Consider the following 26,323-nt stretch of genomic DNA (forward strand, 5'->3'; position numbering starts at 1 on the left):
GGTTTACTTCAGTAAACCAGAGGAAAACTTGCTGATTTTCTGCCAGTGACGACTTCAGGAAAGATTCTCTATCCTGGTTTTTTTTTTCTGGATTCTCCTCACCTAGCATCTTGCTGGGGACTTCAGTTGAGAAATTATAGATTTTAAGAAATTCAGGATTTCTTTTATCTTCTCTCACCTTTCTGCTTTATCTTTTCCCTGTGGAGAGAAACTGTGGAGAAGTACACTGACAGAGTAAATCCTTTGAAAATGTAAGTTACAAATGTGGAGAAGTGAAATGAAGTTAAACTTCTTCAGAATTACTTTTTCCGTTTACCTTCCTTGGGAAAAAAACACATGGCTCTTTCTTTCTTTTGGCTTCAATCAAGACTTGTTCAAAAAACACATTCTCTGTGTTTGAAAATTTTCTGACCTAAAGTTCAATGATCAGCTTTTAGAATTTCTCAGTTCAGCTCTTTGTGTCTTGACAAAGCTCAAACTCTTTTCAGGAAACATATGGGATATGTCACAGTATGTTTATTATTACTTCATTCTCAGATAAAAATGTCCTCCTTGCCAGACCGACTGTGTGAGTTTAGAATCCCTGACTTTCTGTAGATGGAGAAGCAACATGAAGTGGCCACAAGCTTCTCTACATTTGGACCACAATGAACATCAACTTCCAAATTCACATCTCTTGTATGCAGATACTATTTGCATTAATATATATGCATACTTGCCTATGCATGTTAATTTATGACATGTGAWGTTCATATCCTTCCCCCAGAAATGSGGTTCTTGATACAAAAGTKATCTTGGAGGCTTGATATCTTTAGCTTGCAAGTAATGCAGTATTTGCAGAAGTATTGTTGTTTGGGGTTTTTGTTGTTTTTTCCTGGGATCTGGCTTTTTTTGTGTAAATTGGGTAGTTYATGAGGAAAGAATGAGAAATCGTGTTGTCAGGAGACTGGAATTCAGCGACTCACAGACTCAGCTGGGGGAATTTTGTGATGAGAGTGCTCTCTGYGGTGAGTACAAAGTATTCCCGACAACCAGTTAATCATTTTCACTTGTTTGTGTTGCAAGAATAATTGCAGAAGCTGCAATGTGGGGATGGAGAAACTTGTGTATGCTACTTATTTGTTGCCATATACACTTCAACTTGTGCAGGTGTTTCATTGTGTTTGCACAAAGGTGTAGAAAACCAAAATACCAACCAAATTAAATTGCAAAAAGTAATTTAAAATTGAAAGAGAAAAATGAAATAATATCAATGGTCTGGGCACAACTGGAATTATTTTCATAAAAAAACCCCAAAACATTGAAAATGAAAAAAAAAGTTAGCTAATTCTTCCCCACCAGAAAAAAAGGTGGGAAAATGAAGAGGTCAGTACAGTCACATGCCAAAATACATTACAGCATGCAAGGCTAGAGCCAGCCCACACATTTACACAGTGCATTGTTGAGATCCATTGGAAAGTGCAAATGCTAATTAGGAATGTGAGCCAGATAACCTCAGCATCAGTCCGAGTCCAATTATTCGTGCCGGGATTTCATGATACTGATCTGTTTGTCCTTATTCCAGMGATCCTGCCTAACTGGAGTTATTACAGTAATTGTGTGGAGTTGTGTGCCAGGCTAGTACTAGTGTGACATTGCTTACTGACAGCTTGGCAGCTTTTCTGAGGAAAGCAGCAAGGTCATTTGCATTTATATTTTTGCAGAAAGTTTCATGCAAACTCTTTCCATTTAAAATCCAGGTCCACAGCTGTGATACTGTTTTCAGCTTTTCTGTGCTCCTTGACCTACCAGAAAGGGAAGTGAAGCTTCAGTTCATGGGGCTGTCCTGACCTTGCGGTTGCTGTGCAGTGGAGCTGATGGTTATTGGTGGCAAAAATGGATCCTGTTATAGCCGTTTGGCTGTGGAACTCTCTTCTCACTTYGTGTTTTCCCTAGCACTGCAGAATTTGGTCTGAATGTGATCTCTTGTAATTGATTCCATGCTGCAGACAGCCCTTGCTCAGCGTTCTGCACCCACATGAGACTGCAGCATCGAATGCCAACATAGAACCGCCCCAAAGTGCGTCACTTTGGAGGCTGCAATAGTTTTCATTTCTAGGAAGCAGAGAGGGATGTTTGCTGCTCTTCAGCTCCTCATCCTGTTCCCCTCTCAGTGAGAGGAAGGTGAACTGYTAGTGAGCAAAAATAGAGCTTTGAGAGTAGACTAACACTCTGCCCTGTGATCAGGTACACAATGTTTAACCCCTTAGCACCTGGGGACATTCACAGGGACCCCAGTATCATGGCTGTGCTGGTTCAAAGGGACTGGAGAGGCCCCTGACATGAGCAGGGCAGTGAGTAGGTGCCATCAGGCCAGCTGTGGCATTGCCTGGCCAGTGCTTTGAAACCCTCTKAGAACAGAGGCTCCTCGGCCGTGTTGAGCTACCAGTCCCAGAGTGGCACTGCTCCTCCAGGGAGAAATCTGCTAGACAGAGGACTGGATTCTGTCTGAGAGAAGCCTGAGTGGTGACAGGTCCTCACTATGGATGGCTCTAGCTGGCACAGAACTAGGAAAGATGGCTGGTCCTGTGGGTTGGAGGTTACCCAACAAGTAAAAGTGGGTCATTCAGGGTGAAGTGCAACAGGAGAGGCTCAGGCTGCATCATCAGGGTGGGTGCCAAAATGGCCTGCAGGAAGACTGCACATGGTTGTGTTTCAGGGACAGGGCAGGTTTGCCAAAGCGGGAGCCACAGCAGCTTGAAGACCTTTTGGAGAGGTGGTACCTCCTGGCATGGGGCAGCCAATCCTACAGCCTTGCACAGAAATAAAATTTGTCCCTTGCAGGTGGTGGTTCTGAATCCTGATAATTTTTCCTCTGGCATAACTGGCTTCTAGTCAGGGAAACACCATCCAMCACATAATGTTTGAAACCTTCCTGATCTCTTCCCTGTATTTTACTGACTCCCAGAGGAATTTCCTGGAGTCTTACTGGCACCTGTATGACAAGGACGGTGGTGTTACTTCTTTGTATTAAGTTGTCGTTTGCTCACTTTCTCTGTAATTTTCCTCGTTGCTTAGCACAGCACAGTAACATATGGGTTTGCCATTTGGTTGCTGCAGTACAGGGTTTTTTATTATTCCAGGGTCCTGATGGCAGCAATGTGAACAAAATTCACTGATGTTCCTGGCAGCACAGAAGGCCAGTGCCATCCTGGGCAATGTAACCAGCAGGTCAAGGGAGGGGATCCTTCCCTTTTACTCAGTCTACAAGTGCTGGGTCTGATTCTGCTCCCCARTGCAAGGGAGGCATGAACACACTGGACAGAGTCCAGCGAAGGGCCACAGATATGGTGAAGGCCCTGGAGCATGAAAGGCTGAGAGCTGGAACAGTTCATCCTGGAGAAGAGAAGTTTCAGAGGGWTTTTAGCAGTGTGTATCAATATCTGATGGGAGGAGTAAAGAAGACAGAGCCAGAATGTGCTCTGCGGTACACATTTGCCAGAACAAGAGACAAGGGGCACAGAGAAAAGACAAGAATTTCCACTTCAACAGAAGAAAAAAAATTTACTATGTGAGTCMCCCACACAGGCTCTGGGGTTTCCATCCACAGAGATATTAAAAACCCAAATGGGCACAATTCTGACCAGTCCGCTTTAGGTGGTTCTTCTTGAGAAGAGAGGGTGGACTAGGCAATCTCCAGAGGTGCCCTCCAGCCTCAGMCAATCTGTGGTTCTGTGATTATCATACACTACATATTTTGTGGCTGAAGTGATAACGAACACCTATGTTTTTTTCACTTCAATAATGTTTGCTTATTATAAGTACTTTACAGCTTATAATTTTAATCATAATAAAAGAAAACTTCCTTATTATTGTTCTGCATTAAGTAATACTGAACATTGTAACCAAATGTTTGCCAGTGAGAATAATTGACTTGATAATAAACTTGTTATCCAGGCAGAGCTAAAGTGGAAGTACCTTAATTTTTGAACTCCTCATTCTGTGTTCACATAATGTGTTATCTGGTGATAACACATCACTTAGTCTGGTGATCTTGTAAGGGGATGGGGCTATGATGGAGGGATATGAGCAATAGAAGATGATGTGGAAAGGTTTGAGAATGGACTTCTGGAGAAGCCAGTTAGGGGACAAGAGAACTTTTTGTGACCTTCAGCCTCCCAAGGAGGGAGTAACTCAGCTTCAAAACTGAGRAGAAGCTGGTGAGAAGAGAGGCTTCTTGTCCTTTCTCTTGTTTGTGAGAATTGCTGGCAGGCACATGCTTGCCAAGTTTGCTGCTGCTGGCTCCTTTCACTGGGAACTTCACCAGGAGGCTGTTTATTCCCATTCCAGCTTCAAGGGAGAGCCCTGGCCTTTATAGAGCTGCAGAGATGAGGCTGTGAAWAAACGTAAGGTTTTTGCTCCCAGACCTTTGTGTTCGTTTATACTGTTTAATCTCTGTGTTGTTTCTCTTCTGTTTACTTGATTTCCTAGAGCTTGAGCAAAGTGTCTTTTTTCACATCTGCTCATTTTGCTTCATCCCATTCATGCCTGAAAAATACCTAAGAATATTTCTAATGGAGACTCTTGCCATATTTACCTTTCAGAAAAGGTAAAAAAGAACTTTTCGTGTACAAGGTCAATATTTTACAGCACAAAGTCTTTCTATTTTAATTTTTTTTACTCCACTTTGTTTTGACTGCTGAGAATTGATTGGCATACATGTGATTCAATACAGTAACCAGCAGACTGTCAATCTTTCATCATCTTAGACTTGTCACTCCAGAATGATGGAATGCAAAGGTTTAGGATGGATTGAAGAGCTGTATGAATTTGTGAGYTGACCTTTCTCTCCTCCTCCCATTCTCTCCCTGCCAAAGCAATGATATCCTTGCCTTTCATGGCATGGTTATTTGGGCATGCAGTAAAACAAAAACAATTCACAAGGGCAAAGAGGTCTGTTCAAATGCTTTAATTATATATTTCAAATGGAATCTCTCAATTTGCCATGAATTTATGCAGTGGTTTCCCCTTCACTGTGTTTCTGTGCAATGATGCTTTAGAAACAGCGTGCCTGCTCACACCACATGGGTACAAAGTGGCACTGCTGCCTGTATGCAGGTGCTTGAGGATTTCTCTTGCATTAGAACAGCAGGGGTGGCTCCTGCCAGGTGGCTCCAGGTCCCCAAATGCCCAGAGTCCTCTAAACCCTTCTGTCACAGGTCACCTCTRTCTGGGAACAGGCATTCAGGGGCAGTGGTGAGGCTGCAGTGTGAGGCTTGTCTGTTTGGACACTTCATGGGCGTTTTTGTGGGATGAGAAGTGGTCCTGGAAAGGCTTCCCCTCAGCCATCACCAGTTCTTACCTTGTGATGGTGAAGAGAAGAMCCTGACCAGAAAGGGCTGTCAGTTACATGCTGTATTTCTGATGTCCCTTGCACCACCAGCAGGGTTTTCCCATATCCTGATGCCGCAGGAATAACTTGGGCACCTTCATACTGGATGAAGAAGTATATTGCCATGAAAATTGTTCCAGATTGCCATAGATACTCTCACTTGCCTGCAGTGTAGCCAAACAAGAAATGCTGAGCACTGGGGGTTTTCTGGGAGTTTGGTTTTTATTACAGAATAGTCTGGCACAACTGTTTCCTGTAATTCCCTGTTAAAACACCATACCTTGCAGCTGCTAGCTACTATTTCTCAAAGCAGACATCTGTGTAGCTGCATGGATTGACCACATAAAACAGCTCCTGTGTTGGCCTTAAGTGACTCTTAAAATTAAGAGAGCATTAAAGTGCCTCAATTCAAATACATGTARATGGTGCACTGGTGCTGACGTAGTGTTTTTCAGAGCTGGTGTCCTCCAGAACTAACCTTGGTTTTCTCCCTTCAGAATAACTACTTAGTTTGTTAACAAGTAGAGGGCAAGAAATTTGGCAAAATGCAGCATTGYTTGCTTATAGCAGAAATGTGACTGTTTTGGCTTGAGGTTTCTGAGCTGGTTCCTCTCCACACAGTAGAACTAAGACAGTTTCATCCGCCTTGTCCTCTACAGGGAGCATCAAGTATAAAACCACCAAACCTCAAATTACCTACATTCAAGTTTGGAGCGTGAAGAATTAACCAAACATTTGTTTGACATTAAAAAGGAGCTGAGGCATATTTATGCTTCCTGCTTACAGGATGGAAAGCATGTGACATGCAGAACAAGGCCTTGGAGCTGTTTGCTCAGACAATGCTGGAAGGCACAGTAAATGAAGTTACAGGAATACACTTGTAATGCACTTCTGGGCTGGTTATTTTTTTCCTCAGCTTGAGAACACTTTTTAGGCCATGCTTCAATTTCTCCATTGATAAAAATGTAAAGGATGTTTTCCAGTGTCCTTTCCAATATACCATTAGAATGCCAGTAAAAATACCATAAATTAGATTATGCTGTAACACTCCCTCTGTCATCTCTTGCATGTTTTCACTGGGTGTTAGGCAGCAACCCTCAGTTCTTTCCTTTTTTTCTYTTGGCTTGCTTACCACTTCTAAAATAGTTTGAGGCCAGCATTGGGCTCCATGGGTTTGTTGGCATAGTTGTGCCAGCTTGGATTGTGAACTGCCCTCTCCCAGCCAAGGCTGCTGGGCTGGCAGTGCAATTTGGGCACAGCTCTGTCAGCAGAGGTAAATTTGGAGATGGCATTCTCCCTTCCTTTGTGTCAACTGCYTGCATTGTCTTTGAAGCAAGTAGTGTATTTCCAGTCTGCTTTTAGTTGTGTGTATGCTACAGATAAAGAAAATGCTGCACTGACATCAATAAATATTTATGTATGAGTGTGGTCAGAATGAAGTGGGGAGATTTTTTTCCTTTATCTGAATTGCACTTGGGGAACAGACAATGATGAAACACTGTGATAAATACGGCCCAAATAATTTTGAATTGTTTGTCATAGTTAATGCATAYCAAAGTTGTCATGTGTAGGTTATGAAGGGGATGATTGTGTCTGTGTTTGGTTTTTTGGACTTYTTTTTCTCAATTTCTGAGARCTAGGATGATCTRAATTTTTACTGTCCARTATGATARATACAAYGAAGCTTCTGCTAAGGGCTCTGGCTGTTGACAGTGAGAGGTCTTCTCATCTGACACGCCAGCAGTGAAGAAGGTTAGTGGGACACTGGAAAGCTGTTTTGTTTTTTACCCAGCTGTGTTTCCAGTCAGATACTGGGTTCTTTCCGTGATTTCCATAGATGATGTAATCACATTTGCCTGTGTATTAGACAAAATTGGGTCCTGAAATCAGTCCACACTTACCAAAGCAGAAAGTATGTCCATGTTTGTTTTTTCCTCCAGTGGATTGTCCCCTCACTTACAATTCTGATAATCCATGACCAGGAATATTTTGTACTGCTGTTTGTTGCTGCTTGCACATGAAGAATTGTTTAAGTTTGCAGAAGTATGACCTCATCATGCTCTTGAAGTTKCAGTTTCTGAAAGAAGAGATATTCTCATTGGAGGTTGAAACRTGACATGTATGACTTTTTTTTAACTCTGCAAGAAGACTTGAGGTTTTAGGAAAAGAGGATTTGCCCCATTCAGTAGATTCTTATGAAGTTCTAGGTCAATAGGTTGGAAAGATTGATGCATTGAATTGAATCATTTTGAGGTTACTGATTTGACACAAAAGGTGTTATTTTAATGCTTATATTCCTTTATATATGGGAGATATATATATATATATATATATATATATATATGTATTACTCAATGGTATTTTTGTTTGTTTTCTCTTTATTTCCCACAGAAACGTTCCAGAGGTCAAATGCTTTTTGACAAAGTGTGCGAGCATCTGAACCTTTTGGAAAAAGACTACTTTGGGCTAACRTACAGAGACACAGAAAACCAAAAGGTAACCCACAAAACTGCGTGTGAACATAAGAACTCCCTGAGACAATCCCCAGACMGTCACAAACAAYCCAGAAGTTGGTTTTATCTTCCTTKCCAAGTTCCAGTATGAACTATTGTTTTTGGTGACTACTTCTCAAGAGCATCTGCTGTGTTTTCCTGGGTTCCCTCTCCTTCAGCTATTTATGACATGAAGGATATTAATCATACAGCTGGTTCTCTTTCTAATATGATTTATTCCTTTACTGTCATAGGTGAAAATCAGAGTTACACTCAGAGATACACTGCAAAACACATAATACTAAAATATGGCTTAATAATAGTGGTTGGGACACATATAGGCAGGAGATGATTGACTGCTCCTGCCGACTGCTAAGATAAGGGAAGGCACTAAGCCTTGACTTTATCTTAAAGTTATTGTTGATTTGACTAAAGACATTCGTCTTCAGCAGCAGTTGGTAGCAATAGTGAATCACATTCTGCTGTCCTGCATCCCAAATTCAGTATGAAATAAGTTGTGTATTATGAAATAAGTTGTGTATTACAAGTGTCCAAGATGATCTATTGTGCAGGTGAGATACATGTATACCTATATATATATATATATATAGTTTGGGACATAGTACAATGAAGGAGAGAGTATCAAAGGCTAATATAAAAATGTTATTTTGGCATTTTAAGATAAATATTTTGACAGAAACCAGTACAAAACTTCTTAGCATTGTGCTCAGAAGCTCAGCAGAGCTCACCAAGCAATTTGTGTTTTGTGTGGCCTCAAAAGTCTTCCCTAATGGAGCTGAAACTATTACTACTTTTTCAGCTGTTTATGTCTTATCACATAATTTAATTTCAAGTTGTATTTTCTAAGCTTCCTTTTGTTTCAAATATACATGATACAGAAGAAATCMGTCTTTTTGTCTCTTTTCCCAACTTTCATTACAGGCTTTGCTTCTGATTCAGAAAATCACTTAAGCAAATACTTGGCCCATGCCAGTGCAAGATAATGCTTTAGCATATGCTTAGTTTTGAGTTTTGATAAAAACTTGGCAGAAGTCCAAATGCATTTCCAGACAGGTTTGCTTTCCTACTGGAAAGAGAAGCACGGGTTTATTATTAACATGAGGTTTAGAAGCACTAAACATTGGTAGCTCACCAGTTACTTTACAGAGCTAAACAGGTAAAAGAACATCTACCTGCCACCACTTTTATTGGTATTTTATGTTATTTTATGTTATTATCAATAATATGCATATTTTTAATGTCAAAGTACTTAGCAATTCACCTCCATCCTCTGGCACATACCTTCCAGCCAGACAAYGCATGAGCCCACATCACATGTCATCTTTGCAAACAGAAATCCTAATGCATCTTTAATTTCTTGGTGCATAGTGTGCTTTTATGCTCAGCAAAAGCTGGAGTTCTTCAGCTCATGTTTTGCACCACAGAGCAGGTTWGGACAGCTGCAAACTGGTTGTTTTCGTTGGGGAGGGATTGTTGTGCTCTGCTTGTTTGRTATTTCTTTAGTGTTTTATTGTCTCTCTGGTACATTTGTTTATCTTTCTTTGGAGAAGGTGGAACTTTCCTGGGGAAAGCGAACTTTTTGTTCTGGGCTGTGACGCATTTTAAATATGAATTTGATTCTCTTGGAGGTCAAGGCAGCAGAGGCACTGAGACCCCAAACTGCTGTGTGCCTCCTCCAGAGGAATTTCATCTGCTCCCTGGCACCCATGGAATACTAACACATCACTGGGATAATTCCCCACCTCCTCAGCAGGGTTTTTGTCTTGCAGAGTCACTGGGCTCTGCATGGTGTAGGTGGGGGCAGAGCTGCTGTGGTTCTGCCTCTGGTTTTCCCCAGGGAGCCCCTCAAACCCACGCTGCATTGCAAACAGGATAGTGCCCTCCTCTGCACTTGCTTATCCTCTAGCAAGTCTTTTCAGCCTTCCCAGGATTAGAGAAAAAAATCAATGGAAAAAACCTCTTTGTAGCAAGCTTGTAGAAATTTAGTTTTCCCAGAAGATACTCTGCAAAAAGGCTTCTGTGGGTTCATTTTACCAATTCCTATTTTTTTAGTCTTTTATTTCAAACAGTTCAGGCCCTCAAAGTCTGGGAAGGYTAATAAAAATCCTGCTTCTACCCAAGGCCACATCTTGAAAACAGAGTGTTAGCCCTGCCCAGGGCTGCTCCAAGGAAAAAGGAGCTGCAGAGCTTCACATGTTCCAGCTTTGTCTCATAGCGCTGTTTTAAAAATAATGTTTATTGTGTTTTCTAATTAAAATTGAAAAAAGGAAACATTTTCTTTGCAGAATTGGTTGGACCCTGCCAAGGAAATCAAGAAGCAGATCCGAAGTAAGTTTGTTATCATTGCCCCCTTCTACATGTCTCCCCATGGGGRCAAATCCTACTTCACAGTCATCTTTTGTATCCTGTCTCAAGTCTTTAGCAAAGGATTTATCTCCATCTTTTATGTTTTTTACCCTATGATGATGGTAAGGCATTACTGATGCTTGTAACACATGAACTTGCATTGCTGAAAACAACTTGACATTTGCAGAGATGSAAAATCCTGAAGTTTGACATTAAGCAATGTAACCTTAGGGACTAGGCCAYGTATATGAATTATTTCTTGCATTAGTGATATTTATATCATATCCAGAAATACTGCTCATGCCCCATRCTGAACTAATTTGTTGGTACAAAGATAGTACTCAGTCTAAAATCTTTCCTTTCTGCTTTTCAGAAGCTTGATCTTTCCTCCTGAAATGATSATTCAGTCAATTTTCTTATTCACATGAATCTTTTAAAAAGCTCAATTGTTATAACTAGGAGTCTGCTACATAGAAATTCAAAAACCTCTCAAAAGAAAACCTTACTGAGTCTGCTGGGCTCAAAATTTGACTTGTGTGTTTTTTACTTCCCTTCACTTTTAAAAATTGGCAAAATGTTTATGTGTATGACTTCTGTGGGCAGAAAAGCCTCAGTAACCATTTTTTCTTTGCACAATTAGTGAATGACCTCTTCTAGAACTTGTGTATTCGCAAATAAATGTATCTGGTAATTCACATTTGTTGGGTCAAATAAATCCCTTCTCTCTCTAAGATTCAAAGGTTTAATTTACAAGGTTAATTTACAAAGGGTTTATGGTGGGAAAATTTCCCCTCTTACTATGAACAACCTCCCCTTTCCTCCAGTATTTTCATTACAAGTAAGTGATCTGCAATACAAAGTAGTGAACATTTGCCTTTTTTAAATCCCATGAATGGATGGATCTGGAGAAGAAGGTGCTTTAGACCTCGAAGTGTCGGGTTACACTGATGGTCCATACAAGTAAAGCAGCTCAGCTGCCCCTCACCTATTTGAAGGGCACTTAATATGTACCCAAGCCATGAAAAAGACAATGAAAGGTTGTGACAGCAGGAGATTAACCAGGGCAGAAGAGTCCTATCCTGGACTTGAGGCAGTGGACAGTTGTATTTGCAGAAARTGACAGTAATAATTTGCCTTCTCTGTACAATTCATCCCAGAAGTCTGGAACAGGCCAACAAGTGGAAAAGTAGTGCTGTTACCCATAATGCTTTCCCAAACATAGGTACAGTCCTGCTAAATGCTGGGTGAGTTGTACAGCACTCCGACCCCAGTGCTAGGATTTCATCCCAGGGATTGAGAAAGGAGCATGTGTGTGACCTTGGTTCACACCCCGTTAGTTATAGCCCACTAGCCTGCACAGTGTTAGGTTATATTCCAACCCCTGTAAATATGGGGTGAAGGCTGTTTAGTCCTCTGTMTTAACCATCTGTGTTATTATGATAGGTTTTATCATAGCTTTGATTTATTTTGTGTGTGCCAAGGAAAGGGTTTACAGGCCATGGCCCCTTCCATCTGTTGTGGGATCAGGTCTCACCCACTGGCTGCATTCTCACCTTGGGGCTGTCTGCTACTATATGGGACCATGCCTCATCCTCTCTGCCAGCCAAATCTTCCTTTAACCATTTTTTATGGCCCAAGAAAATGGGAAAGTTCCTAAAATTAAGGACTCCAAAAGTCTTACCAAGAGCCAAAGTCCTGAAGTTTGTCAAAACTCTTCTTGCACATTTGTGGAATCACTGAATTGTTTGTATTGGGTGGGACCTCAAAGATCACCTAGTTTCAATGCCTGCCATGGGCAKRGACACCTCCAYTAAACCAGGTTGCTCAAAGCCCCATCCAGCCTGGCCTTCAACATTTGAGCCTGTTTTCTCAGATGTGTGGATGWCCAAAGTAGATGGGGCTCTGCATGGGATGAAATTACCTCGTTGCTTGTAAGAACACTGTGGTTTAGGGTTTTGTTACTGCTTTTCRTTTGCATTCAAGTCATGTAAGAGTGTAGCCTAACCCTTTTTTTCAGAATAGCTTCTATATTTACATACCATGTTCAAGGCTTTTTTTTTTTTTAAATCTTGATATTATTTCTTTACAACATTTAAAGCTAACAGTCCAGAAATAATTTTGCCAACTCTGGCGATACAAACCAGTGTCCATCCCGTGGCTCAACTAAATTTAGTGAAATAATTAAATAAGAATTGCCCAGTGCTATGTATTTTTTYGGCTATACTCTGTGTTTGTCCTTGCAGTTTTGTCTGCACAATAATTTATGTCTGCTGAAGAAAGGAGCTATGTGCTGAGGCAGCACTCTGAAAGGATGCTGTGAGCTAATTTGGGCAGCTAGACCTCAGCACATCACCCTGCTCCAGAGCCCATTTGTGCTTTGGCTTGTGGTGTTTCCAGCACCTCTGTGTTTTGGGTTATTGGTTTTTAAAGCTTTACAGATTCTTTGTTGCTTATTTTCTGTAAACTTTGTTCTTAGGTTGAGGGTTTTTTTAGTGTCAGTAGTAAATTACTGCTCACTCAGAGTCCTCACTTCAGTGGAAATCCTACTAAATAAAGAAAAGAGCTGTAAAATCTGATCTAATTCAGTATAATCAGTACAACATGTGGGAAAAATATTCTAAAACCTTTTTTTACTAATTGCTTGTCTGGATTATTTTTAAGTCTAATGGTGATTGAATAACATGAGCATTCTGTTTGCACTTGCAGTGTACTTTCAGTSAATCTGTGTTCTTTTCCAGGTGGTGCTTGGCAGTTTGCATTTAATGTGAAATTCTACCCTCCAGACCCTGCCCAGCTATCTGAAGACATCACCAGGTATTTTGACCTTTAAATACCTTTTTAGAAGTTGCTTAAAGCTGTTGCTGGTAGTATTTACACTCTGATTATCCAAGAAAAGAAATGTTTTATATTCTCAATGTCTTTCTTTTTCATAGGAGCTTATGGAAAACACACAATGCTTTGACAGAAAAGACAGTGTGAACAGAGTCTATCCTCTGTGTTATGAAATCTTTTGTATAATTTAACCCTAAACCCCAGCTTTTTCAATATGTATATTCCTCACAATTGGTTTTAATTTTCACAAAGATGCCTGATGCCCATTTTTGCCAGTGGTAGCAAGTTATTACTCTAAGTTGTTACTTTATGAAAGAAGTGAGTTAATATTGTGGTCTCATGACCATACTGAATCCAAAACAGAACAAGAACTGTACGAGCTACTTAGGAAAAAAATGTACTCTTTCACAGCTGAAACCAGGATAATGACAATAAGCATGCATACAACTTTTGTATATCATTTGACAAAGTATGCAATTGATGTGCATGGAATAAAGAATAGCTGCCCCTGCTCTCCAAGTCCCTTAGCTCTGCACTCTACACCTCTGCTCTCTAGTTTTGTATTTAGATAACCACAACTAAAAAAAGAGACAACCCTCACCTGATTTCCTCCTTGGAAGGAGGCACGAAAAGTTCAATTACTTTCTCTGGCATCAGCTAACTGTTCCCCAGCCTGTTGCAACATTTGGCAACCTTTGAATATTTTTAACCTTCAGTGCTTTAYGGACTACTTGTTGCTTTGAAGGAAGCATGAAGCCTTTGGCTGAGATCAGGGTCCCCTGTGGTAGGTACCGTGTACACTTGAACAGCGGACTTCCAAAGGAAGGGATTGCTTTATTCCTCTTCTGACTCTCAAATTCCCCCTGGGAACTCTGCGACCAAATCGATGCTCTTCCCTTTTTTTCTGCTTTCATCTATCTGGTGCTTTCATATCTCTGTAATTGTAACAGTATTTATTATTCAAATATATTTTTGAGAAAGGACAACAGGTTACTAAAGACACAGCTTATGTTTTTTTAATTACTTGGAGTTCGGCTGCTCTTAAATGTACAGTATATGAAGTATATTTTTTTTTCTCCTTAAAAAATTATCAGGTGGTTTTATATCTAGTGATTTATGATGGAAGTTGAGTATGTTTAATAGGTATTTCTTCATCTAGGTCACTAAACAAAGTAATAAGCTATTTTATTAGGAGATCCCCATACTCCCATATAAAGATAATTACATGTTCCTACTAATAAATTAGGAAAGAGCTTGGTGTTTTGGGGTTTTTGGTTGCTGTTTTTACAAAATTATTRTTGTCCTTGTAAATGCCTGAAAATCTCTGGGTTTGGGAGCTGTCTGCTAATTCCTAGCAGAACTTTGCAGCGCTCAGGCGGTGCTTCTTTGGGTGCAGCAGTGGAGGAGCCCTGTGTGAGCTGCTTTGGTGCTCCCTTGCAGGTACTACCTCTGCTTGCAGCTGAGAGATGACATCGTTTCGGGTCGGCTGCCCTGCTCGTTCGTCACACTGGCCCTGCTGGGCTCCTACACCGTGCAGTCGGAGCTCGGTGACTATGACCCGGATGAGTACGGCAGCGACTACATCAGCGAATTCCGCTTCGCACCGAACCACACGAAAGAGCTGGAGGACAAAGTGATCGAGCTGCACAAGAGCCACAGGTGAGCTGAGGGCACAAGTGTGAGCTCCAGCCCACTTCAGGCACCACCCTGGTGCATCAGGAGCTGTYCTGTTCTGCGGTGGTGTATTTAATATTATTCTGACATGATTCCTCTCTGTGTGTTTGGGTAGAGAAGGGCTTTGCAGCATGAAAGTTAACAGGGCTGTGGCTCTGGTAGGCACACTGCTACCTAAGGAGTATGGCTGTAGCTCTGACAGGCTGAAAATATTTTCCAGCTGCTGGATTTTCTTTCGGATTCTGTTTCCTTACCATTTATACTAGAACTGGTTACTTTTCCACAGGGGAATGACACCTGCAGAAGCTGAGATGCATTTCCTGGAGAATGCCAAAAAGCTATCAATGTATGGAGTAGATCTCCATCATGCCAAGGTATGTACTTTGGTTCTTCCCCTGGCCATATTGCCCCTGTGGCACAGTACTTGAATGGACTCCCTGATTTATTCTTTCTTGTATTCTTGAGACAGGAATTTTGTGGGATAAATCATGTGTCAACATGAGGAAAGGTGACTCATGGGATAAGCGTAAATACATCTTAAAACCACAACATAACTTAGCCTATAGATTCAAAGATGTTGCATATCAACTTTCATGTTGACTAAACAATGCTCTCCTTGAGGAAAATATTGAATGGATGGAGTGATGAGGAAGGATATTCGAAGCTGTCCAGAGAGCGGTCAATTGTCATTTAATTCAGCTACATTTTTCAGTTTAATGAGGCCAACTATGCTGTCTTAACTGGATAGCAGGTAATTTCTATGCTGCAAAGAACCTCCAAGCAATTATTTAGCTGTGCTGGAAACCTAATCAGGTTGATGATAATGGGGAGACAGCAGCTTGTCTCTTTCCTGAAGTGTGGTTGTTGCGGTTGACAGGGAGGGCAGTAATTCTCCCAGAAACATTCTCCCATGATCAAGTAGTTTCTCTAATCATCAGCAGGCTAAGTTATGAATAAAACATGGTCATTCTTATTGTGGCTTGGGAGAGCCACCTATTAGCCTTGTGATTTTTGGGTTTAGGGKTTTTTTTCCCAAATAAATAATTACTATTGTTTTCTTCACTCTTCAGGGTAAGACTAATGGATTTTAACATTTTTGAGGTTAGCAAGCATCCTTGGCAAATGAATATTGAACCAAGGAATTCTGCCTTGTGGAGAGAACTGCATTTTCTGTAAAGGTCAAATTATTGTGAGCCTGTTTTTTTGCTGCAGCAGATCCTTTCAAGAATTGAGATGAATTTGCAGCTTGGATCTTGAAAGAGCCTGCAGCTGTATCCCTGGGGCATTTCACAGGAGCTGTGCATGTTACAGAAGGCAATCTTTTGTGTTCTGTTAATTGCCTTCACTGAAAATGAAGAATCTGGGTATGGCTCAATGGGCGTGGCAGATGGAGGGATGCCACTGCCTTCCCTKTGTCTTTCAGATACACACAGAGTCTTCAGGCACATTTGGAGCAGAGAGAAACGCATTGGCAAATGTCACTTGATGGCTTTTTTATGACACAAAGAAATCCACAAACCAGTGACAAAGTGGATAACTGTTTCAAATGAGTTAAAGTTTTTGTTATTGAAATTTTTACATAACATAGCATTAAGGCCTAAGAATTTTTGCAGGATGTTGGAGAATAGTTGTGAAGTTTGAGGTGGGATATTAAAAGTCAATCATTTTATTTATCCTTTTATGGAAATGTATTAGTATCATGGTTTGATCTTATTTTTTTTTCATATGGAACGACTCAAAGCAAGAGAAGTTGATAGAAAAACAAATCTCTCTCTATAGTGATGCTTTTAATTTAAAAATGCTGCAGTGGTAACCAAGTTGTGTCTGTCTGTGGGTAAAGAAACCTGACTGCAATCTTGTAAACTKAGCTGAAGGTGGGAAAATAGACTTTGTGTGAGAAGTCATGTTTAGTTTTAATTAGGTCTGCCAGTGAGATCTGATGGTGTCAGGCTAGGGAGCAAGTGTCTCTGTGCATACTTTTTGGAAGTCGTGGCAAATGTCTCTGTGTAAATGTCAATTCATTAAGGCTGTGCCAATATCTTAGGTGTCTGACAGATGCTGGACTCACCAGCTGCCATTAAAAGTGGTTCTCAGTTATCCAGTGCAAGGCTGCATTGAAAAATGTGTTCAAATAGACAGATTTGTCCTCAGGTTGTCGCCATTCTGAGCAGCCACACCATCTGTATGCAGAGCTAAAGGGATGTGCCTTGGACCTTACAGCTAACAGGTTTCTGCCCCATGCAGCTGCATGGCTCCTGGAAAAAAACCAAATTCCTTTATTCAGGTTTTGTTTTACACCACTAGTAGCACATTGGAAAACAGTCTCTGACACCAACAAGTAACAGAAGTCTTGAATAAACTTACGTCTGTGGCAAAGGTGGAGATAAGGGACGAAGGCATTTCTCATCARCTTTTTGAGAAAGTGTATCAACGAATAGAGCCCTTTGCACTGCAGAAATGTGTCATGTATGAGCAATTCATTGCATTTCAAGCATTCAGTGGGCAGTGTGATAACTGCAATGAGACTTTGTTTTTTAGAATTTATTCACTCTATTGTTGGTCTTTGCTTAGGAGAGTGAAACTGTAGTACACTAAAGAAAAATAACTTTGTCTTTTCTGTAGTGCCTGACAGTGATACCACACAAGAGCTATATTTAGAAAAAATCGATCTAAAAGTGCTGATACCATCATTGTTGGAACATATGTCCTCTCTTGGTGTGTTTTCATAGGGTGACATCTTCATAGCTTCTGCTATCAGGTTTTTTTTGTGACTTTAGGTTATTTGAAAACAATTTGTGAGGAACTCAGTTCTTTAAAGTGGATTCTTCATTTCTTTTTCAGTACTAGTACTTAGCTAAAAGAAAACAACAGTGATAGAAGATAGTGCAGATTTGTTTTAGACTATTTGAAGACTTCTCAARGAAAGACAAATGTCTATTTCTTGTTCAAAAAAATACATATTTATGGGTATGTTCTGATAAGATTGTGGAAAAATCCTTTGTTGTGCTAATGTGTCTGAGCCTCCTGTCAAACGTAGGTTTTAGCATAGGCACAGTCTCATACTTTWAAAAAAAAATCTTTTCTGGTCCAAATGCCCAGCTTGATGCCCACGGGATATTTCAAACTGAAATTACTGAGCAAAGACAAAACAGTATTAAAGAAACTAGCAAACCTCCTAAAGCCAAGATGAGTAAAGTACAGAAGAAAAATCTATCTAAGGATTCATTAGGCTTAGTCATGGAGATGAGTGATACCAGGAGAAGTAAATTTGTATGCTGTCATACTTACTTTCAATCTGGTATTTATGCTAATAACCCTTTTTTATTATGCTAATAGAACTTTGCTATATGATTGATATAATTCCTTTAATGACATCTAAAACTTCCCTCCTCCTTTTGGAGTCTTTCTAAAATATAAGGAAACATTGGAAACCCTGAGTTTCCTTCACCCTGCCCAACCTTACTATTATGTGCATGAATGCATTCAATGAGTAGGGTAGTGCTCAGAAATCAGGTCACTACAGCTGATGCATTAAAAAGACGTAGCTCAGATAGAAATACAGGAAATACAGGAATCTGTAGTACTGTAATATGCAAGGATAGAAATACTCAATAAAGTGCATTGCTTGCTATTCCAGGATTCAGAAGGAGTGGAAATCATGCTAGGAGTCTGTGCAAGTGGACTTTTAATATATCGAGACAGACTCAGAATAAACAGATTTGCGTGGCCAAAGGTTTTGAAAATTTCCTACAAGAGGAACAATTTCTACATCAAAATCCGACCAGGGGAGGTAAGGGCATCCTGATTCTCTTAAGTGAATGAACCTTTTGGAAAACATGAGTYTTTACTGCTTTGTTATTTCTTGTAAGCTTTTAACATTGCTCTCCATCTATATTTTTTTAATTTATGCGATTTTCTTAGGAAAGGTTAGCTATATATTTTCTTTAAAATATAGGTTAAAAATTCTGTGGTATTTTTCTGTGTACATCCATGAATTAACATAAGGAATAAATAGAGCCATTTGCACATAAAAAGCTCATCCGTGTTATGAATACTTTGGGCATTTAAGTAGTGTATTGCTTATTCATGGAGAGCTTGTTACCCTCCATCATATTGTGTATTAAATTGACATTTATCTCACCCACTAAGAAATGTGGACAGGCCATACCAAACTTTATAWACATATCAGGCCAATGTATTTACAGCACTTTGGTAGCTGCCCACATTAGCCTCCCCAGCCCCACAGGAGCTGCTGTCCTGGCTCTGAGAAGGGGATGTGAAACCCTGGACAGTGAGTGCCCTCTCGTGGCTCAGCCGGATGCAGAGCGAACACCGACCTCGCGGGCTGAGATCATGGATATCATGGAATGGTCGGGGTTGGAAGGGACCTTAATGATCACCTGGTTCCAACCCCCTTGCCATGAGCAGAAACACTGTCCCCTAGATTGGGTTGATCAAAGCTCCATCCAGCCTGGTCTGTAAGATGATAACTCTTAAGAGAAACTTGAAGAGGAATTCAGAATCATCACAGGCAAAGGAGGATTTCCATTTTAAATTACTGTACAATAACTGGTCTGTGACAGATGAAAACCCCATATCCATTTAGAGTGTGGAGCTGTATAGCAGACAGAAATAATCTAAAACAAGACTGGCATTTCTCCTTTAATGCAGCCAATGTTTTTGGGACTGATTCCATAATTGACCTTGCAAATCTGCTGGGACCTCAAACACCCTAAGCCTGAGCCTTCATTAGGGTCCTAACCCAAAATCCACAAACTTGCATCTACTGCCTCTCAGCGGCAGTTTTGGTAACCAAATTGCCAGTCCTGAGTTTGATTTTTAAAAACCAAATAATCACTGGCATTCCCAATGCCTGCACTCAAGCTCTTCACCACTGATGCCCTGTTGAGCTCTKCTGGTCTTGGCACACAGTATCCTGTGACCAGGTCATAGCTCCATATGTGAAATAATGAATGCTGTCTCTTTCCAAATTACATTTGATGATAATGTGATTCACTRTCCCACGTCATCTTCATTATTTTGCTGTTTCCTGCCTTGTTTCTCTRTCAGCTTCCGCAGGGATACAGACTTCCTTACAAGTGCCCTTCTGCCTACCTTTCCCCCATCACAGCAACTCTTATTTTATCTGCTCAGCTATCTGCATGTAGCCCTCAACATGTTACAGTAGATGTAGCTGGCACAGCTTCTTCATCTGAAATATGTAAATTTGCAGCACAATCTAAAAAGGTCTCTTTGTATCTCCAGACAACTCTTTGCAATTACCTGTCTTGCTTCATCCTCCCCAGATGAACTAGCTCTAACCACTGTGATTTACTGAAGGTAGTACTTTCTCTGCAAATCTCCTTAATCTAAGGCTGTGGGAGACCAGGTCAGTCCCTGAGGWCTATTGCTCACCTCCAGGCYTCCCACTGTAGTTTAAACTGGTGAAATTAAATCAGCAGGGTTAAAACACTTAAATGTTTTCTCAGAAGTCTCCCAAGTCTTAACTGATCTCTTTGTTACTACAAGGTATAAAACATCACTGGCACCATAAGAAACCTCTTGTTCATTACTGGTGTTTTCCCCCAGAAATGATCCTCAAAGGCTGCCATAGATTATCATTYACAGCTTCTTTCCCAGAAYTCTTCYTGTAGACTATCTATRTATGTTGTTATATACATGAGCATAYAAGTCTGCCCTTGCAATGAGATGATACAGACAGAGGAAATGAAGATGAACCTGTGTACACTGTCTAAAAATAGATGCACAGCATCAAAAATGTACTTATTCTTTTTTCCCTACCTAGTTTGAGCAGTTTGAAAGCACTATTGGGTTTAAGTTGCCAAATCATCGTGCTGCAAAGCGCTTATGGAAAGTGTGTGTTGAACACCATACATTTTTCAGGTATGTGGATTTCTTTTCCTAAARGTGTGATATAAAATGCAACAGAAAAGATCAATTCTTTCAGCAGAGACAAAACCATTCAAATCARATTGTCTTTTTGATCATGAAGTACCTCTGGGCAGATAAAGGAAGGTTATTGCTTCTTCAAAATTTGAGGTGTTGYGTCCAAATTATTCATACTATTTCAGATAGATACTGCTTAAAATCACCATATGGTCCTAATTAATCATTTTGCTTTATCTGTGCCATGATATTATCAGCCACTGTAATTAAGGAGATGAAGGACTGCTGCACTACTGCATATAAGCTTGCATAGGGAGAACAACTTATATGGATGATTGCRGGGGGATGTGGGTAAGAGTTTAAAATAAAAAAGGATATTTTTATTTAATTACATATGAAAATACAGACAGGAGTAGGTGGCATATTTTTGGTCACCCAGAATACCCAACCCATAGCTGTAATTTTTGTATCACTGAGGAGTTTTGCAGCTATTTTTCTGATTTCTAAGAAAAACCAAGAAAGGTTTGGGATACTGGAATAAATGCTGTAATTAGTTTGTGCTAAGAGATACTTAATAAGGGAAACCCAAAGGGGTGAGATTTTCAACAATTTGGAAGGATGTCCAGTGCTTAAGAACCGCATCTGGGGGATGTTTGGGAGCACTGAAGTTCCCTCCTTAAAACTGTTGGTTTGGGCTGTCTGTATGTTCATGTGAAATGCATTCTTAGCAGCAAAAGATCTAAAGAGAAATGGAGTGTGCATTTTTTGGAACTTTTCTGATTTTTAATGAAAAATCAATGTGTRGAGCACAGACTCCATAGCAGGAGAATGGATTCTTTAGCCAGTTCCCATGGTCAAAACACACAGGGTGGSAGAGCTCTAACCTGAAAAATGTCTACACCCCTGTGAATGAATATTGCCTGGCATTCACTGGAAATCAGTTCTGGCCCAGTCCTCAGCATAACATCACCATGGTAAATTTGAAATATGAGAGATACATCTGCATTTCAGCCCAGCTCTGACAGATGCAAGGAACACCTTCAGAAATTCAGATATCCAAATGCTTTAGCTAAGTGGTTTTGTCATGTGTGAGGGACATCCTTTGATTCCCTTTTAGCCACAGAGCGGTGAGGCCCAGGTTACGATGGAAAATGATACCCAGCAATCATCTTCTCTCCTCTGCAGAAACAGTGGACTAGTTTGGGAGGAAGGGAAATAACAAGTGCACTGCTTGGTGTGTTTTAGGCTCCTGCTGCCAGAAGCACCTCCAAAGAAGTTCCTCACGCTGGGCTCCAAGTTCCGCTACAGTGGCCGGACGCAGGCGCAGACGAGAAGAGCCAGCGCCCTCATAGACCGCCCTGCGCCTTACTTTGAGCGCTCCTCCAGTAAACGCTACACCATGTCTCGCAGCTTGGATGGGGGTAAGGTCCTCTCAGCTGGCTTTGTCACAAAGCTGTCATCACAGTGGTCACTGCTTTAGGTTAGGTACAAACCTGGGCATCTCATCTCCTTGGGATTCGGCTGGGTGCAGGCTGTGAGTACTGCACGTTCACGGCAGGGGTAGAGGAGGATGCAGAGGAATTCCCTGATAAATGTTCTGCTGTGGTCCTTGCAAAATGTTTGCCTGGGAGAGGTCCTTGGGACCCCCTTCTTCAGAGACTCTGCCCTTGGCCTTGTAKCTGCATCCCTGCTTTGGGGAAGGATGGGACGATGGAACCTGCCTGCCCAAGAAAGTCAGGCTTCAACACTTTCAGGGTTTGCATGGGTGACTGTTTGGGTTTGGTTGGAGATGGTTTGGTTTTTTCTGTGTAGCTTTTTCACTTAAGTTTGTTACAATCCAGAAGTTAATTATTTCCCTTGAGCAATGACACTTGATTCCAATTACCTCTCATCCTGGTCTGATGAGCACTAAGAGACKTTTTTCATACATTACTTTTGAAGGTATAAAATAGAGAGTAACATACATAGGTTAATAGTACATCCTTTCTTTYCTTATCCTTGGTTCATGGAGATCATGGGTCTGCTGCTGGCTTAAGTCAGTGTGTAATTCAGGGTATCAGCTACTTCCATCAGCTGTTACTGTTGTTGGCTGTTGAATAAAAAGAGGTCGTGGTTTTTTAGTTTATTTTTGTAGAAAAAAAAAGACTGGGACTAAATTTAGAATTGTTACAGATTGAAAAAAAGGTGAATTCTCCTGCAGAATATTGCAAATTGCAATGAGTATAGTTGGTGGTGGGGAMGGAGAGAAGCTTTGATTTTAAACTACAAGTGACAAGCCTTTTTCTCTCCCCCTAAAGGTGCTGCTTGTCATTAATTATTTTGGAATCTTCTAATTCTGATGTGCTTCTTGCTCGTTACCAAGCAACTGGTGACCTGATTGCTGTGCATGTTTCAAAGCAGAAATTATCCTTCTGCATTATTTTGTTTGCAGCATCTAAACAARATGTCTCCCTCTACTCCCTTTGCATTCTCCTGCCTCCTAAGCTTAATCCCAAGAGACAAGATACCTGAAATGCTTTACCCAGCATTTYTTAGACTCTGCAAGGTTTTTATGGTGTTAATTTGCCTCAGTGCAAATGGGGGAAAGAGGTTTTTTTAACCAATGCTTATGCTCTTTTCACTAGTGTTACTATAATGCAGATGTGTCCATAACAATCTGCATTGTGCTTACATTGTGACCCAGCTCTGTCATTTGTTACAGATGCAAATGAGTTTATAAATTTGAATAATCCTATTGGTTTAGTCAAGAGCAGGGTCTGGRCATCTGTTAAGTTTTGATTACATTYGATCTGTAAAGGTACTATTTMTTGAAAAATAACTTTCAAATATTTAAATTTGATGAATTATTGAGCACTTGCATCCTAAAATATTCTGGTTGGGTCCACTGAGCTGAATGTCATCATTTTGCAGAATTTTTTAGGATAATGAGCTCACCTAACTGGCAGACTTTAGTACTCAATAATTCAAGGATCACATTTTTTTTCTTCCTCAGGTATTATGCCTGTGTTACATCAATATTGTCATTTTCTGTAATGCAGCACGTTACTAACTCTGCATTTGATCTGCATTGTTATATTCTGACAGATTTWAAAAAAAAAATCTCTTCCACCCCCATGGCTGATGTCATAGCTGTTCTCCTTATGTTTCCTGCCTGATAACTCTGGCAACACGTTGCTATTTTTTTGGTCTGGTGTTTTACTACAGTAGTAATTTTMATGTCTTGCTAACATTTAACAACCGTGTAATGCACACATTAGCTACAGTAATGTGTGTATGCACATCCATGATATTTGTGTATGCATATAAAAGCTTTATTTCAAGTAAACAGTTTATTTCAATGTAAGCACATGCTTCAGRTTTCCTGAAACATGGCATAGTTTGGTTTTTTTCAGCATTATCTCAAATGTTTTTTTCTTAAACCAGCTTTTTTAATTTTATGCAGCTTCTCGGCAAAAGCTATTTCAGATTTTCCCTCTTTAAATATTTGCTTTTAGCGTCAGTGAATGAAAACCATGAAATGTACATGAAGGATTCTGTGTCTGCTGCAGAGGTTGGTACTGGCCAGTACGCCACAACAAAGGGCATCTCTCAGACCAACTTGATAACCACTGTGACTCCAGAGAAAAAGACAGAAGAGGAGAAAGATGATGAAGAGGGCAAAAAGAAGAGAGCAGAGGAAGTCACTCCGATTTCAGCAATACGCCATGACACCAAGGTAGAATTTTCAGGGTTTTGTATTAAACAGAGAYGCCTGGAGAGTGCTTGGAAAAACAGAAATTTTAGGGAGGGAGGAGAAGGAGGAAATAAAACTAGTTTTGTGAAAGGAAGTATACTATGTGTATATATGTGTCTTGAATCAGTGTTTTTGTAGTCCTTTCAGTTTTCATATGATGTCGTAAAAGTTAGTTCCTGGCTTGGACTATTCTTTGRAATCCGTTTAACAGTCAGCATGGTGTTTTTCACACAGCATTCAACAGCTCTTTAGGAAATGCCCAGAAGTAGCCTGGTGGTGCATGTTTCTTTCCTCTGTTTTTTTGGTCGTATTTTGACATTAGTATGGCCATCCTGTTTTGKTTTTTTTTTAACTTTAACAAGGCAACAGAATAGTTCTGTATTCTTGTATGTAGTTCTGTGCTTTAAACAATTGTATTTTTCTCTTATACTTCTCATAACACTCTGTTTCCTTGCATGAATTTTGATGGGCATTTTTTTCTCTATTATCTTCTGGATATTAATCTGCTGTTATAAGCATTTTTTTTCTGGCTTACAAAAGCATTTGCTTCACTTGTTTGAMGTTTGAGTTGAAGAAAACAGTTTTTATTGATGGTTCTCTTCTCAGTTTTTAAATTTGAGCCATCCTTCATCRTCTTCAATCCCACCACTGCTACACACTCACACACACACACGCATGGTTGTGCATAGTATCTACTGAGATATTAATACAGGGTAAACCAAACAGGAGGACAGAGAAAATAGTGAATAGAGATTGACAGTGAAGAGAAATATGGTAAAATAACATTCAAAAAGCTTCCTGTGGAATGCACTTGCMAAACAAGTAAGGTTTACCCTCATCTCTTAGGAAGAAAAACCTTGATGTATACCTTTACATCCACAGAACTGTCAAGTATACAGATRTTAGAACATGAACTTCTAGTTTTATCATATAAGGCCACAATGAGCTGCATAGCTAGAGGATTAACTCCTCAAAAAGAGTTGCAGTTCAGGAACTGAAAACCAGAAACAAATTGAGTTACTGAAAATTGCAAACGAGAAAAGTTTGGGGTTTTTTTGAAAGTGTGCGCTGTAATTGTAGCATTTAAAAGATGATCTCTACAAAATTTAACTGGGGTCTTCTTGGAACTCCATTAGTTTCTGCATGGAGAMAGAATGATGAGAATCAAATATGTAGAAAATGTCCAATAGAAGCTCATTCTGTTCCAAGTGTTTGTTAATCTGGGTCAATGGAGGGATCAGCTGCATTTTGAAGATCATCTAGCTATTCTTTATATATAACAAGAAACATTCAAAGGTATTTTCAGAGGCTATTTTGATGGAACTTAAATATGCACAAAATACTGATCTTTTTACCCTCACTAAAGAGATCAGTTCTGTTTAAACCAGTCATAACAGAGCTTCAGTGCTGTAAGCCTATAGAAATCTCAGTCCTGTTTCCTCATGGACYTGCTAACGGATTTGTCTTTCATCATAAAGACAATAGGGTCTCAAGAAACACAAGACAAGCTTTTAAGGGTATATAAATGTTTTAGGTATGTTTTAAGCTTTTCCATTAAGTCATTTTGCTTTTGTTTTATCCATGTGTATTTAAGTATCAGAAATTATTCTAAATATTAACACTGTAAAGATGTCAGTAAGTKAATAGTCTGTATTAGAAAAGAATACATTTACTTTAGATTTTTTATCTTTACAATATAAAGAGAAGTTGTGTGTATTTAGCTCACATAAAAACCTGTGAGTCCATCAACATTAAATTTTGACTTGAGCTTACTGCACTAAAACCATGAAGACATTTGTGAGCAGTTTGAAGCTAGGCTTGGTTTTGTTGGCCTAATTTGGGAATACAGATTCCTTGCACTGATAGATTGCTAGAGAAGAGACAAAGGGAAATACTAAGAGGAAGGAAAGCRGTTCTCCCATGTAATTACTTGGCTTGCATCCCATA

The 26,323-nt window shown here is 40.1% G+C and overlaps 1 protein-coding gene across 2 annotated transcripts in view; it reads left to right on the top strand.

Moving 5' to 3' along the window:
- Positions 1–26,323, top strand: part of EPB41L3 (erythrocyte membrane protein band 4.1 like 3) — a 141,386-nt gene that overhangs the window by 92,162 nt on the left and 22,901 nt on the right. For both annotated transcript variants that reach the window (XM_057364891.1, XM_057364892.1), the window contains exons 4-12: positions 7,763–7,867; positions 10,170–10,212; positions 12,969–13,044; positions 14,503–14,721; positions 15,023–15,110; positions 18,374–18,526; positions 20,543–20,640; positions 21,889–22,064; positions 24,138–24,358. In XM_057364891.1, the coding sequence (XP_057220874.1) occupies positions 7,763–7,867; positions 10,170–10,212; positions 12,969–13,044; positions 14,503–14,721; positions 15,023–15,110; positions 18,374–18,526; positions 20,543–20,640; positions 21,889–22,064; positions 24,138–24,358 (1,179 nt within the window). The remainder of the gene's footprint in view (positions 1–7,762; positions 7,868–10,169; positions 10,213–12,968; positions 13,045–14,502; positions 14,722–15,022; positions 15,111–18,373; positions 18,527–20,542; positions 20,641–21,888; positions 22,065–24,137; positions 24,359–26,323) is intronic.

This window comes from Malurus melanocephalus, unplaced genomic scaffold (assembly GCF_030028575.1).
Source record: "Malurus melanocephalus ecotype Western Australia unplaced genomic scaffold, MMel_1.1 scaffold_44, whole genome shotgun sequence".
Classification (NCBI taxonomy): Eukaryota; Metazoa; Chordata; class Aves; order Passeriformes; family Maluridae; genus Malurus; species Malurus melanocephalus.